A 16,333-nucleotide genomic window follows, 5' to 3' on the forward strand; every position below is an offset into this window, starting at 1 on the left:
ATACGGAATCAGTATATTGTACAGCAGAATAACTTTAGGCAGCGACACGATCCAGAGTGCAGTTAAGTAAAAGACCACGAGACAACAGAACACAGGGTATAAATACAAAGCACGACACACGAGGAAATAATGATTGGCGGTAATTACTAATCCTAGACAAATAAGAGTGAAAACGATACCAACGTAAATACACGAACATAACATCCGTCATTATTCGCAAGTTTCACAGATGGAGAATCATAAACTTAACAAATAAACACAACGCATCCGCCTTAAAACAGGCAAATTATTGAGCAGACAAATGAGTTTAAGTACTGTTGTGCAGTGAAAACCTAGCAACCGGGATAAACAAAAATACTCTCTCTCTCTCTCTCTCTCTGCCGTAAGCATATAATGCAAACGATCCAACCTTAGAACAATTTAGGTAGAGAATGTGAAAACACACTTCACTTTCGTATCTAGTAACTCCACTTACATTAACTGAAACGCCTTAGTCTGTGTTGCCGAAGTTACTGCCTTTATATCTCGTGGAATTGTGCCAGAAAGTGCGTGGATCACAAAAGTCCCGCAATGTGGCTCTGTTGTGGTATATTCTTTCTGGCTAAGATTTGCATGGTGAAACTGCTGTACGACACCTTCTACATCAATTTCACCGACATATATTTATAGTGGAAAAGTCATTTTGCAAACATATGCGTGGCATTTCAACGTCGTAAATAAGTAAATTTTAAGGCAGTTTGAAATAAAAACGATATTGCGAATCTGTGAATGGCAGGGTTGATGCAATACGTACTGGAAAGGGCTTACTTTGGAAGGCACTCTATACAATCAGGTACAGGTACACGATACAGCGATGTCGCGCTTTGAATACGCCCAACTACAAAATCAATGATTTGATTACGAACTTTATACGCATTCATGCTAAAGAAAGTAAACGGACTGCACAACTGATAAATAACGTTACGAACAAAAAAACATAATAAACGTACATGCCTAATTACTATCATAGTATTTTACCGCTAATATCAAGCCGTTGAGCTACATCGAGTTCAAAACGGAAATCATAGCATAAAGCTTAGCGAACAGTTTTTCATTGTAAAATTGTGGCTGTAAACTTGCGATCAACTATACAGACAAAGAGCTTCACAGAGCAAGAAGCGCACATATTCTGCTCTGTCTTATAATTGCATGTTACATAGTACGTGTAATCGGTGTCTTATAAACGCCTAGAAGTGGACCGTGCTACAAGTCGGCAGCTACGGAACAAAAACGAAGAAAATCCGCCTGGTGTAAATGACCATAGTAGTGGACAAACACCGTGGATACCACAAACAACGACAACAGAGCAAGAAGCGCACATATTCTGCTCTGTCTTATAACTGCATGTTATACATAGTTGGAGTTGGAGTTTTACTGATTTTATGTACTGGTGCTGGAAAGATTCATGGATTGCAAATCCGTAGTATAGTTGTTTGTACGCGCGAATGATGTTGACGTTGATAAATTGAGTACCTGCTCTCCCGAAGAGGATACAGCAGAGATACCGTCGACGTCGTTTTCCAATTTAATCTCCGACAGCGCATGATGCTCAGTTATAGTCGTCTCCGAACACAGCTGCTTTGGTGACGAAATATCGTCCGTTACTCCCTGCTGTTGTATAGATGATTGACTGTTGTTTTCCGGCCATTTTTCTGCACTCTCGTTAGACTCGTAAAGCATGCGTTGAAGGTTTTCTATGTAGTTGATAGCGTTTCGCAAAATCTCTACTTTCGGTAGACGCTGATTGGGATTGGAGCAGGAACATCTCTTGAGAGTCTCGTACGCTTCGTTCACTCTCTTCAGTCGCCTTCTCTCGCGCAAGGTGGCGGCCCGGCGTCTGCGTGATATTGGTGTAATAGTGAGACATCATAAACACCCTTGCTAGGAAATCAGGGCAAAAATTTGGGACAGTTATGCTCGGAATGCTGTTTTTTTTTAGTGGGAAGGGGCGCAAATTCACACAAACAGATTTTGTGAACGCTATTTAGTACGACAGCAACTACATAAAGTACAATATAGACCAGTGGCTCCCAAGATTCCAACGTACGCGATATCGCCTCGCAGTGGGCGATTTAGCGACACAGGAGGACAAAAATAACAAATGGAACAATTCGGGGGCAAAAACGTACGAAGGGGGCGATAGACGGCGAAAATGTTAGAAAATCCAGTCAAATATATTTAACTCCCGGATGCCGGACAAAATACACATGAAAAACGGGTTATTCTGGAACTGCTGCAAAAGTTGACCAAAAATAGGTCAACTCGCCACAAACTATCCTAACATACCGGGATCGCCGCGAAAAGTTGACCTATTTTTAGTCAATTTATCAGCGACCAGAATTAGCTGTACAAATTTTCCCGTTTAAATGTCGTTTTTCTCGGACCCGAAAATATGGGAAGCGATAAATATATATCGAGCATGATAAGGGGAGGATGAGTCGAAAAAGGTTGGGAACCACTGATATAGACGATTCTGTAAAGATAGCCATACAATCAATTTAATAAACTGGTATATGTAATGGAACAGTTTAACAATCTTTCATCTACCTTATACTGATAAGAAAGACAATGCGTCTGCATAGGCGTAGCCAAGACGAACATTTGAGACGGACGGGCGTTAGAAAATTTGGAGAGGGCTAGATATTTTAACAGTGACGTCATATGTCAATTGTGACGTAATCATCACAACTGTCGTTACAGTGAACACGTCGAATTTTGGAGGGAGAAAAGGCCCCCAGTGGTTGTGTCTCTGACCCTTGACCCGCAGATTTGCAGTATATATCTCCATAGTTAACCGGTAACGAAATAGTCTACTTATACTTTTTCGGATCAGTCAAGTAGGTTTTGCTTGCTTCCACTACTTGCTCAAGTTACTATGATTCAAGACTACCTCTACTTCTACTTGAAAGTTTTAAGTTTTTTAGGCAAAACTAGACCTGGAATACATAATTATTACTTACTAGTACTTGGAATCGCTACTTCTACTTCTACTTGGCTGGAAGTTTATGATGTTACTTCTACGTCTGTTTGAGTGCCCACGATGACTAATTCGAATACCTCTGTTCACTTCACCCACAGCGTAATTTACATTGGTTGGTAAAACATTGATTTTACACAAATCTTCAATAATTTGCACATATGTAAATTGAATATATTCATATTACATTGAAACCGGAAATTTTCGGTGACACTCGCCTGGGGTAATCTTCAGAAAATAGGAGACAGTTAGCCCGAAAATATCCCGGTTTAGTTCAATATGAATATATTATTCAACATACTTAAGTTCTATACCTCCAAGAGGCTCTACATATGTAATTGTGTTATGTCTCTGCGTTATTATACCACTAGCATTTCCGACTGCAGTTCAACAGTAAGTAACATCCTACCTATCATGCGGGCCGGATTTTCGCTTGCATGCTTTACACGCCCAGACGAGACACTGCTGGCCGTTAGGATGGCACGCGTGACTGCCATATCCAACACTGAACTCGCCTTGAATAGCCTCGCACGATTGGCTGAGAATATCCGTAGTTGACGACACTGTGGCACCGATTCCACTCGAATCTGGTATGATAGTTGTGGAGAAGTGGTGTGAAGAAGTCGAATGATCATTTGAGTCGATAACGTCGCTTCTTTGAAAATTTACGCCCACGTTATTGATAATTTCGTAATTCAGCGAATGGTTGAAGAAATTCGGCTCCCCGCCGTCGGAATTACTAGAAGATTCTTCGTGATCCATAAATTCGTCTCTGGCATGCTGCATATCACAGTTACTCTGGATGCAGCTCTCTTTTGAGGGCGACGTAGTCATAATTTTTGATCCCGGCAGTAAGGTGGAGCACGGTGCCAGACGGGTGGATGGTTTTACACTGGTTTGTTCCTTCGGAGTCATTAGAAGTTCAGCTAACGAGTTCAAATCGTTAGTATTAAAAGACAGTCCTTCGACTTGCACTTGCTGCTGTGGGATATTAGATAAAAAGTTGAGTTGCTGATTTTGAGCAAGCACATTGCCTTGTGAATACCCTAAATGCCCGATGTTTCCGTGTATCCCATTAGCCACGAACGGTATGTAGTTATTAATGGCGCGGGTTTGTAGACAATTTTCTCGATCAAACCCTCGATCAAGCAAAGATAGATTTAAAACAGTACCGGCGTCTTGAATAGCACCCTTACGTTTGGAACGCACTGATACAGGTGCGTTGACGAATATTTTGTTTTGTGACAATGATGTATCTGATGCTGTGTTTCCCAGATCGAACGGCAATGTGTCGACATCGGTCAAGTCTAGAAATTCCGAATCGTCGTATTCTGCCTTGATATCAGACTTGCTTTCCTCATTATTATCTAGCACTTCAGTGGTGATATTCTCGAAGACATCGCCCGGTTTCCAATCTTCTATTCCATCCGTGAGCTTCAAGTCTAGTATTGTGCTTGGAGAAAAGACATAATCTTGTTGGTCGCTTGAAAGATCAAAACCTTCGAAATCCGGATCGCCCGGGCGACACAAAGTATCTAGCGGTGTGGAGTTTACCGCAAAGTCGTCTAGGTTGAAATCGTGGTCTATCTCCGAATCGGGATGGATAAAGGTATCGCCGAAACGCCTGGATTCATTGGGACTTTGTCGGAATGAGTCGTCAGAGTCGGAATCCACCGGTGAATTCACGAACACGTCTTTAGAAACGATGATATCCTGCTGTTGGTCCATGGACGAGGAATTCATTACCCGTGTGGCTGAGCCGTCAGTTGAACTCAAACTTGGCATTCCAACCTATTGAATTCAGGTTCTAGCGGTAGGAATGATTTAATAGTAACGATGCCTGCTTTGAAAACATTCCACGACGTAAAATTAGATGGAAAATAAAGCCATCCGCAATACTAAATTCGCTCTCAACGATGCAAACGTATAGCAAACTCGTAGTCACCCTAACTGACCTGATATTGCAATAGCCTCACCGGGCGATAATTACTTCTTCGCCTCAACATCAGCTTGGTAATATATCAGGCGATGACGTACACAAAGCTATATCACTTCATCTTTCCATCGTTACATCATTTCGGTACGCGATGTCATCGCTATATATTGTATAGTTGATGAAAGAAAAACCCTTTCTTTTTCCGAACCAAGCTTCCCGAATCCCGTGGAGAATTGGCAGCGTGCGTTGATGATTCGAATGGCGGTTCGCTGATACATAATTGCTTTTCCCATAACTTGATGACATAAAATCGTATAACACCCTATAACTACTCGGTCGGCAAACGGTATGAAGTTCACGGTGGGCGCTAATTTTGTCGATTTCGCGACTTTAAAACTTTAAAGGGGCACCGCGGATTATGGCGAGTATACAAGACAGAAACGGCACCGGCGTACATTCACGGATATACATCTAACTCGGCTAGATCATCCGTAATAAAGCTTTGAAGTATCCTATTCATCTGGACTAAGACATCGATGAAGGAGATACTGTAGTGCCAGGGGTTGATAATAATTTTATGCCACCGTCACTGCTTCAAGCCCTGATCTTATTTAGCTACTTAAACGTAGCTAAACTAAATTTCATTTAGTCAGATATCCTAAAAACTCATGACACCACTCGGTTACCACAGCCGTACCTAAATTGGCCCTACTTAACTCCACTTCAATTCTAACTACAAAAATATGCTCCCTTCAATTATCGGTTGCATTTTAGCGTCAGCCGACATCATCTATGCTCATTGCTCATTGCTCAAATGTCGAACACATAACCGGAATATGTAGGCCTATGAACTTAATTTCAATCAATAAACGTTATCATGAAAAGGCTAATCTTCATTTTTATTTGATGCCATCCTAACCTTTTCGATAGTTTCAATAGTAAATATTTAGTCTCATTTATTTATTAGATTTCAGGTCTACCTACCTCACCAGCAATTCCCATGTGTACTGCGAACGTAATAGTGCTCTCTGAACACTGTAAGGGTGTAGCTGAGTGGATGATCCCGATCCTCACGGGTCACAGGAAATGCTACCATGTTGTCCTACCTTACTTCGCACTTTTTGTATATTGTCGAGTCATCTCAGGGCTATAACCAAGTCACAAGGCTCCGAGTCACAAGTCAATCTCACTTTTGTAGTTTTGACTCGAGTCAAGTCGAGTCATTTTTAATTCACCACTGAGTCAAGTCCGAGTCCAAGTCAGCAGGCAGAGGGTCGAGTCCGAGTCATGGTATTATGACTCGAGTCCAAGTCATTGCGTTGACTGCTCAGCTTCGAATTAAAGTCTTGTCAAAACCACTTTTTATAACTCTGTTTGGTGATATCGAATGGTTCGCATTTAAAATATACTAATTTTCCCCACTTTTAACAGTTTGTGGTCGCATTTTCAAGTACCAGTTCCAATAGGCCAAATACCAACAGTGTGGTTACTTTACTAATTTTCGAATTACAATGAAATGTCGGTCTTGGTGGCTGAGACTCGAGTCCAAGTCGAGTCAATACACAGATTTACCCGAGACGAGTCGAGTCATTTCGGTATGTCGAGAAAATGACCCGAGTCAAGTCGAGTTTCTATTTCGGTAAGAGAAAGGCGAAGAGACAGCTAATTTTCGCCTGTGCGTGAGCGGTGCATGCGGACGACGCCCGACGGGAATGCGAAGAGACTGTAAGGTTATTGAGCACTTCCCTTTTCCTTCTCCACAAAATCCAGGCGTGCTGTGCGCCTTGACGAATCCACGTTACCAGTTTATGATACAGTCCAACCCAGTCGGGTATTGATCCCCCACGACATACCCAGAGGTGGTTAGCAACGAAGTACTTCTACTTTTTTGAAGTACTCAAGTATTTTTCCTCTACTTCTGGTACTTACTCAAGTAGATCTTTTTTCGCTACTTCTACTTCGTAATATTTTGCGAACTACTTACTTACTTTTCGCTATCTTCAGTTTGTCAAGTAGAAGTAGTTTAATCCCCCAAGAAGAAAGATAGTCTAAGGAATTTCGGAGCTGTTTTCACGTAGCACCAACATTTACTTTTCATAAAAGTCATGTAATACCCAGAATTTTCGTTGCGCTTCGCCTACAGTAGATATGGAGTGACAAATATGTTTTAATGGGAATATCGCTGAATATAATTTAGATATTGCGTTGCATGGTTCCGTTCACACCGCATTGTCGCCTATATCAAATATTTTATCACACAAGTATGGCCCCCATAACGTTTGAAACTACCGTTTTGTAATCTTGCAATTACCTATTATACCAGGGGTGGCCAACCTTTTCGACCAAAGGGCCACATGAGGAAGCATTGCGCGGGCCACTTGAATGTTGATGACCTTTTTTAGGCGTCCGACAGGAGTGAACCGGTTTAGGTATCGTTGGAAACCAGACTTAATATGCATCAAAATCGACAATAACTATACGTCATGAAGACTATTAGCCGCCCCATGCTCGAAAATTTATCAAAGTTAATGAATGAATTCGCTCAATAATATTGTTACTTGCATTAGGGATGGTGTGAACCTCTAAAAGGTTCAGGTTCGTGTGAACGCGAACCTTTTTGAAAGGTTCTGTGTGAACGCGAACGTGAACCTCATGACGTCACGTGACGTCATATTGCTAATTCCAACCCTACATTTCAATTAAGTGATAGACTATATTAATGTGCACGATACCTGGCGACGACTCGGGCCACATAATGACACAATGCTTAAATACATATTGGCGTTTGAAACCTCGCTATATGTATCAACTGCGGCAGTCAAATGATATGATACTCCCATAAAATCAATATCATTCGTCACTTTGCCGACAATTTCGACGAGGAGTTGCCAATGAATATAAGCTTACGCCTTAACGGTCTTCGCCAGACCGGACAATGTATTTGGCGTCTGACTACTGCTACATTGATATTGGGCAGAGCGTAAAACATGTTTCGGTATTTGGTACCGATATTAGGCTACCCCACAAGTGATACAACTGTAGCCAACGCCTCAATCGCACGGATTTTGTTTTAATGATACAGTAAACATGAAGTCAAGATTGACTGCTAGATTTATTACAACAAAAAGCGATATCAATCTCATTGATTGGTTGAATAAGCATCATTCGCTGATTACAGGTATTGTATGTCACTCGCGATGTTGCGTGATTGCGGGTCAAGCTCACAGCAGAGAGTCACTAAATATTCATAAACGGGAAGCTGGATATTTCGTGCAAACATTTGTAACAAAGCAAGTAAAATCTTTGAGATTGTCAAGGTGCATGCTCGTTTTGTGATGATTTTCTATGCTGCCAGCGTCATGCATAGAGTGGCCCGCAGTTGAAATGCAATAAATTCGAACCATAAATATCATATTGAAGTGAAAATTGTAATATATGAAAAAGGTTCACAGTGCAGAACCTATCAAGGTTCTGTTGTGAACGTGAACCTCTAAATTTCCGAGGTTCACACACAGAACGCGAACGCGAACCTGAAGTTCACACCATCCCTAACTTGCATATTGCCGGTCGCCTCTGTATGCCGATAGGCTCATTTGGCAAGGATAGGATCATTCGGGGCTTGGACATTGGACATGGACAATACATATTAATATCGAAGATTTGGGTGAACATGCGTCTATATCATTTTGTGCAAAGGTTTCATCGCTGACGATCTTTCTGCGAGTGCAGGCGTGAAGTCTCATGATGGACGACACATTCACCCATAATTGCGAATACAGTCAGACTGTAAATTGGGCGTATCTCTAATTTTTAATTTTCAGGAGGGATGCAAACACTAAAGCACTAAATCGAGTGACAATAAATTGCGCGAAGTGCTAAGAATAATTTCAAGTCAAATAAATTTGCCACAAAATATTCTACTTTATGGTCATACGACGATCTACGAAACATGTGGCTGGCCTCTGGCTTCGTCAATGCGTGGGAACTGATATTTTACTCATTAACATTCCAAATTCCGCGGGCAAGATAGGGCCACAGGTTGGCCGCCCCTGTATTATACCTAGAAGCCCATGACGTGTCCCAGTCTAAAAAGTGGAACTTGGCTGCTTTAACTTTAGACCTGTTTTAGCAGACCGCCTTTGAAACTTTCTGGACAAAAGACATGAAATATATTGTCTGCTTTTCAGAAGTAGTATTTGTATTTTTCTTCCAATTACGAGTATTATATTATACGTTGAGATATTGTTTTAACTTTAGACCTGTTTTAGCAGACCGCCGTTGACACTTTCTGGACAAAAGATATGAAATATATTGTCCGCTTTTCAGAAGTAGTATTTGTATTTTTCTTCCAATTACGAGTATTATATACGTTGAGATCTAATTATAGTTTCAGTTCTTTTGTCTGGAGAGCATACGTGTTGAAGTTTAAAAGCCAGGAATATCTAGAAGTTCTAGATATCCCTGATAAAAGCAAGTGTAGTAATGCCTTATATTTTCCGAAAATAAAGCTATACACTATATGGCATTTTTACGATCTGACATATTTTTAATTAACGCATACTAATCACGCAAAGTGTTAAAGCCGTATTATCATCATCATCATTGGTTTATTAGCAATTTATCAGTTCAATACACCACAAAAATGCGATACAATGATTCACAACACTACTTTTGTATGGCCTTTCCGACAGTTGATCATGCTAGAATGGTATGGCAAGGTAGTATCTGTTCTGGTATTGAACTTATGGCTGTTGCAAGATTGGTCTTCAGTACATAAATGGTTATACCAAAATATGAACAAAGATATTCAGCATTGAAAAGTATTTCAACGGGGCAAAAGTAACAGAGTGTTACGATTGCCCCTGACACGCTCGACCATGATTATAGCGTCTTAGTATGGTACCTTCCCGGCGATGCAAGTCCTAGTTTTCCTATCATCACGGTAGACTATGGTAACATTGTTCCAGCTACATATACTACGTTGTAACCACTTGAGGTACTATCCGTCTGAACAAATTATTCCAGACCAGAAAATATCTACTCAAGGGTCCAAAATTCTGGTTTTTCATATTATTCTGGGGTTTCGCGTCGTAGCTAAACGTATGATATGTTAGGAGACATAACTACCGCATGCGCAGGCGCACTCAAAATCTCAAGGAGACATCTCCACCCTACTAGCGGTGAGGTCGATTGTTACATTTGCCCCTAGTTACATTTGTCCCCGGTCTCCCTTATATACTCTTCCCACAAGAAAAAATACGCAAGATTTATTGAAATGGGCATATCAGCGTCGGCCGTTACCGCGCCACGACGCATCAAGACGTATAAGGTTTTACATCAGGGGTGGGCAAACTACGGTCCGCGGGCCGCATGCGGCCCGCAACACCGTTCTGTGCGGCCCGCGAGAGTCTAAGGAAACTTTGTAAAAATATTGATAAAATGCGTACTAAAAATCGAATTAATGCAGGGACTTCATTAAACTTTTTCTAGGTATATTTCACCATGATAATTCTAAGACAGCTGTTCTCAAACTGGTGGGCGCGCCCCCTTGGGGGCCTGAAAGCATCTGAAGGGGGAGGCGAAGCTGAGCTCAACTGAAGAAATTATCGCGCCCCGCGCGATTTACATCCAATTCCTATTCACTGCTCTGTATTTAGCTAGAATTTGATATTTCAAAGTCTTTCATCCATAGTCGTAACCTTCCATGCCATCAAACTATCCGTTAGGTTTGCTTGCATCCTTGTTGCGTTTTGTGATACGACGGTAACTGTGGCGCGAAATCTGCCACCATCATAGGGGTGGGGGAGGGGGGGCGTGTCGTGTCTTAAAGAGTATGAAACCACTTTTATAAGGTACATAGGCCTACTTCCTATATTAATTTTTTGTTTAATTTCTGGCGCGACAGCCTGATATCAAGGCCCCCACAGTTTGAAAGGTTTCAACTGCTAAACATCACAGAAGTCCTAAACGAGATTGACATAATTCAGATCACGAGTGGGATTTCAGATTGGCCACTCCAGTATTAATTATTTCAGTGATGTGCTTATAAAAAAGGATTCGCGCGTGTAGATTCGTTCTCTGTATGCGTAGACTTCTTGGGGTATTTATATATTATCAACACATAGTAGAAGCGTGTTTGAAGCTAACATGATTATGATGCTGTTAGCACTATGTGTCCTAGAACTGAACCAAAAGTGGAGTTAGTAAATCTAAGAACAGATCGCTGCTCACAGATTTAAATTTCAATCCTTTTAAGAATCGGGACAACCGAGTTTCATCTCTATAGTTTTGACAAATTGGTTATTGAGGTCGACCAGCCTATGAAATCTCGCCACTATATTTCTGACGCGTGTACGATATCATTAAAGCTATGTTTGGTTTGTTTTAAATAAGTACATATATTATCCCCATGTCCCCACTATATAATCAAATACCAATATTGCGTTTAGGTTTATAGTCAATGTTCCATCTAATTTTTTACGAGTATGCGCACACTCACTGCGCAGACCCTTGGACAACAGTGCGTAACGACTAAAAAAAAGTTATTACTTCGAATTTTTTGTGCGCAGAGACCGTGCGCAGCTTAGATGGAACATTGTTTATAATCCCAATTTTATATAGTGCGGCCCGCGAATGGATTCAGATGCTGAATGCGGCCCGCGAGCTCAAAAGTTTGCCCACCCCTGTTTTAGACCATGTAACATGCGACTCCAATAAGTGTGCCAGAACGATCGGCAGCGAGAAAACCTTGGCCGAAAAGGACTGCCCTTATGCTGACCGAAAACTTTAGGTTTAATTGTCCACAAATACCATCCCGCAGGGAAAAATTATATGCCATGAGGCAATACTAATTTGAAATCGTGTGATCTTTTAGTTTAGTACGTTTGGGCGAAGTACTGCTTCTTTCCTGCCAACGGGTCGGGTATACATCCGGAGATGTTTAATTATTATTGAGGGGTCTTACATTTTCAAACACAACTCCCTCAGCGCTACCGGTAAATCAGATTACGTGAGCAGAGAGAGGATAAAAAGTGCTAGCAATATATATGCAATTCCCGGTCATATTGACCGATTCAGTCATTAATTATAGAAATTATTCGCGGTTTGCGCGTCTAGGCGAGAAAAGCCGACCCACTAAACGGACACTCAATGTAGATGACGTAGATCAGCGGTTCTCAACCGGGGGTCCGCGAAGCAATTTCAGGGGGTCCGCGAAGCCTTAAAATATTTGATAACCTGATTTGTATTTTTTTTATTCGGAAAATCGCGAGGAAGTTTCGCTTGATTACTAGTAAAATTCCAAAGCTCAGATCAACAGAATGACCGTCTGTGGTGAAATATCCTACTGTGCAGATCATTTTAATTGCTAAATTGCCCACTGATACAAATATTTTGCTGTTTAGAGATTTGTTGTTGGGTATTGTGGGAAAGAAAGGTTGGATGAGTAAGGTCAATCACGGTGACTTCAAAATGTTTACAACAATCCATTTTCTCATGTTTGTTTGTTTATTTTGAGGTATTCATGATGTTTATCGACTACTATGGTCATTTACACCAGGCAGATATTCCTTTTATTTTTATTCCGTAACAGCCGACTTATAGCACGACCCACTTCTGGCCTTTTAGTAAGACACCGCTTATACGCAGATCAGGTGTCGAGGAGCCCACAGGTAAACCTCCGACACACCTCCAACACTGTATACATAACCATTTTCCAATTATAATTTCAAGATAAGCTGCTAGATAAAAATGACCAGACGTGACATTATATGTTCATTAAAAAAAGATTGTTCGTCCATTTTGGTGCCACATTTGTTACGATCACACCCAAACATGTCGCCGGACGTGTTCCGCGTTAATAATACATTCGCCACCATCTATATTTGTGGAAATGAATTTTCGGCACTCGTTCATGTCAAACCGAAGTCGCGGATTTTCAAGACACGACCACTCATTTCAAGAAATACAGTTGCACAATTTGCTTTGAAATAAGAGAAGTCAACCCAAGTTCTACATGAATAGTATGATCTTACTTTTAAGAAATTACTTTGTTGATGTTTATCACTAAGGCTATTAGTAATTATTTGCACACGACGGTTGACGATTGCACGATAATTGAGCCAAATTTGAACTAAAACCTTGTGGGGGTCCGCGGGGTCCGTGGCGGTCCGAAAGGGGTCCGCGAAGACAAAAAGGCTGAGAACCACTGACGTAGATGATACGCGATTACGAGTAGCTTCCGTATTTTTCACAAAAATATGGATTCGCAGCTTCCTATGTTGTTTATCTGGTATAGTTTACAACAGGTCGATTTCAGGTGGATTCGTCATTAGTGGTAGCTCAATCCCCATCATATTATCGAATGGAAGGGTGCAGGCAATTAACATTCGTCATAATCTACAATTTCTCGATTACCGTTCGGCGACACGAGGATGCTGAGGGCACCGGAACAGTAAAATTTGAAAATTACCTGATTTAATGCATCGATTGAATCGGTTGAAACAAATACAACGCAACTTACGTTTAGCCACACTTGACGACAAGTCTTGAGACAGAATACAACATTTTTGGCTCGCAGCACAAAATATGACGAAACAGGTTGCACCGAAGCGATGTACTCATCTATACCATGATTCAAGTATAGCAGTATACAAAAATACGCATACATACGTCAGAGTAATGCAAATAATGGTAAATGAAATGATTCTAAAAATACATGAAATTTCAGAAACACACAAGCCGTTACGGTTCGTAGTCATGAGCCATATGTAGCAACGCTGCCTCCGTGGCGTGGGATTCTTGGCGACAGGATATTTGTTCAAGTCAGCTGTGTTAGGAAATCTGACAAAGCGGATAAGAGCCAAACTTGAGCTCGAATTTAGTTCTGTATTGTACATAATTGCACATAGACTCATGTCATAGTAACAAAATATTTATTTCGTACTTTTCTCATTACTGAAAGGGGTACAAATGGACACTGTATTGTTTTATCAATGCATCTTTTGTTTTCATAACAGGTCACAGTACTGTCTGTCGCCGATTCGCATTCTTGACCGATGAATCGTATATTAAATACGTGGTGGGGCGAGATTAATTAATGGTCTTGTATATAGATATGTAGAATTTTAACAGTATTTTGCGTCATTTGTGTTTACCCGACATTCCATAATCATATGGAGACTTGGAGGTCAACAAAGGTCAATTTTGCATTGTGGTCAAGAATCAGTATTGGTGTAATTGCCGTGTGATATTGTCCTGTTTACTGTGTGGTATTTGTTCAGTTTCGAACTTGTTTGATCAAAAAAACAGTAGCTTGAGCTTGAGTTTCAAAATAATCTCCCGCCCCTGGGGTTAATCATTAACAGAATTGTCCGCCTATGAGATTATTCATTGTGAGCGCCATTCTTGAAAACAGATCAACACAAAGCGTGGAAAATGCATTTGTGAGAAAGACAGGCTATGACATAGTATTGCTGGTAGCTTTGAGATTATCTTCCACTAGGCTGTAGATAGTTAACATAAAGACTTTGATCTATCATAGATTAGTTATAGATGTTTGCATACCCTATTGGGTATGTAACCTAATGAGCATTTCTTATGTTCGATCCTTCATAATTAGGTGTAAACACCTGAGACCTCTAATAATACATAGGTACGGATGTATAAATATACTAATGATTATCTTTAATATAGAATTATAGATGATTACATTTAATGTTATCAGCTTGTTTGTCTTGGATGAATAATCAAAATATTTGGATATTCTCCTCAAAATGAGTTCCATTTTATCGATGAACACCAGCAAGGGTTTTGGTAAGTAATCTTTAATTGCTTGTACACAGGGTCTGTGCCATAGTTATGTTGATTGATATTTAACTAAGTGTTGGCTCATTGTTTAAATGCTTGTATAGGCCTACAGAGAAGTTGATGTTTAATAACATTGTGATACATAAAATGATAATGTCTAATATGATGCCACTGGTAATATGACATGAAAATTGTGAGAGATGGCCTAAAGTCTGGACAGCAATGATGCAACTTAACAAATTCAGTGTTTTATAATGGACTCAATTCACAAGTACAGCGTAATATCCTTTTATATATGAAAAGTAGTCCTTAAGACATTTCACTCAAGAGCTATTACGGTTGTCTGACATTTTTAACCTCAACCACATTTGCATGGTGCTGTAGTTTGAGTGATCTGGCATGAGGTAATTAGAATCTGTAAACCAGAACTAAGGAAATGAACAATGATGCCAGAATCTTATGTAAAACGAATTTTTTAGCCTGTGATGTCATATTTGGTGATACACACAGATGATTTGAAATCTCTACTAGTTGCTGACGACTACCCCTGACGGATGTGAGCTGAAAATATTGAACTTTATTTCAATATAATATATTATTCAATTGCATATTGAAGTTCTGTACCTCCAAGAGCTTCTTTAAAACAATATTGACATCCTCGTTTCAAAGTACTTCTATAAAATAACATATTTTGAATACGGTATTTATATATTTTGATGATCATGATATTTTGAAAATTTCAGAATATGCAACACCTGCCGCACCCAACAGTGCACGTCCAATGGGAGTACGCCGAAGTAGAAGGCTGAAAAGGGGTGCGGTTTCAGTATCGTCACTTACCGGAGGGGAAAATTCCAGTTGGAATACACACACTGCCGATGTGCCGACGAGCCATAACGACACTGACTCTGTTTTTCGGTCATCTCAGCCGGATCAGGTGTTTGTGCGAAATTCACGCTCCAGACGGAATACAAGGTCGAGAAAGAGCACAGCGGAGAGCTCCATCTCCAGTGACCAACTTGAAAGTAAGCTGTGTAGAACCTGCTGGTCGCCAACAATTCAAGAAATCTGTGGGTATTTCTATAGGTAGTCAGAGTCCATAGTCAGCGTTGCTAGTCAAGTAGAAGTGGAAGTAACGGCATAAATTTCTACTCAGTTACAAGAATCATTAGCTATTTTTAAGATATTTCAAAACTACTTCAAGTGGAAGTAGAAAATGAAAAATCTGAAATGTACTCAGGTTAGTAGTTTTGAAAAATAGATTTGGTTGAGAGGTCACATAATTTTAGCAGTTGATCTGTGCTGGCTACTTCCGGGATTTCAAGATGCAGATTCATGGCTAACGTAATATAAAGAGCAGGAATATAAAGTAAGCCCTACCCCAATCTATTTAATATGCCTAATGAAGTATTAGTCTATCATATATCAAGAAGGTGTATAAAATATATAACCCAAAATACATTTAGACACATGGGAAATACATGAATATAGTTTTCTAGCTGTGATGCAGCTTAGATCCTATAAATCACTATTGACATTGCTTTTATTGCACAGTGCTCGTTCTTAGCTTTCAT

At 40.4% G+C, this 16,333-nt stretch overlaps 2 protein-coding genes across 4 annotated transcripts in view; one reads left to right on the top strand and one right to left on the bottom strand.

The window, feature by feature from the left end:
- Positions 1-1,309: 1,309 nt before the first annotated feature.
- LOC145437614 (uncharacterized) lies at positions 1,310-5,005 on the bottom strand. The gene is made up of 2 exons (XM_080314885.1): positions 3,426-5,005; positions 1,310-1,876 (listed from the first exon to the last, which is right to left on the bottom strand). The coding sequence occupies exons 1-2, from the start codon at positions 4,799-4,801 to the stop codon at positions 1,420-1,422; spliced, it is 1,833 nt and encodes a 610-aa protein (XP_080171011.1). The 5' UTR covers positions 4,802-5,005; the 3' UTR covers positions 1,310-1,419.
- A 9,620-nt stretch (positions 5,006-14,625) lies between these two features.
- Positions 14,626-16,333, top strand: part of LOC145437615 (uncharacterized) — a 73,558-nt gene continuing 71,850 nt past the window's right edge. For all 3 annotated transcript variants that reach the window (XM_080314886.1, XM_080314887.1, XM_080314888.1), the window contains exons 1-2: positions 14,626-14,765; positions 15,503-15,784. In XM_080314886.1, the coding sequence (XP_080171012.1) occupies positions 14,726-14,765; positions 15,503-15,784 (322 nt within the window). In that variant the 5' untranslated portion in view covers positions 14,626-14,725. The remainder of the gene's footprint in view (positions 14,766-15,502; positions 15,785-16,333) is intronic.

This window comes from Botryllus schlosseri, chromosome 4, assembly GCF_051294905.1.
Source record: "Botryllus schlosseri isolate E-star chromosome 4, Bs_hap1, whole genome shotgun sequence".
In the NCBI taxonomy this organism is placed as follows: Eukaryota; Metazoa; Chordata; class Ascidiacea; order Stolidobranchia; family Styelidae; genus Botryllus; species Botryllus schlosseri.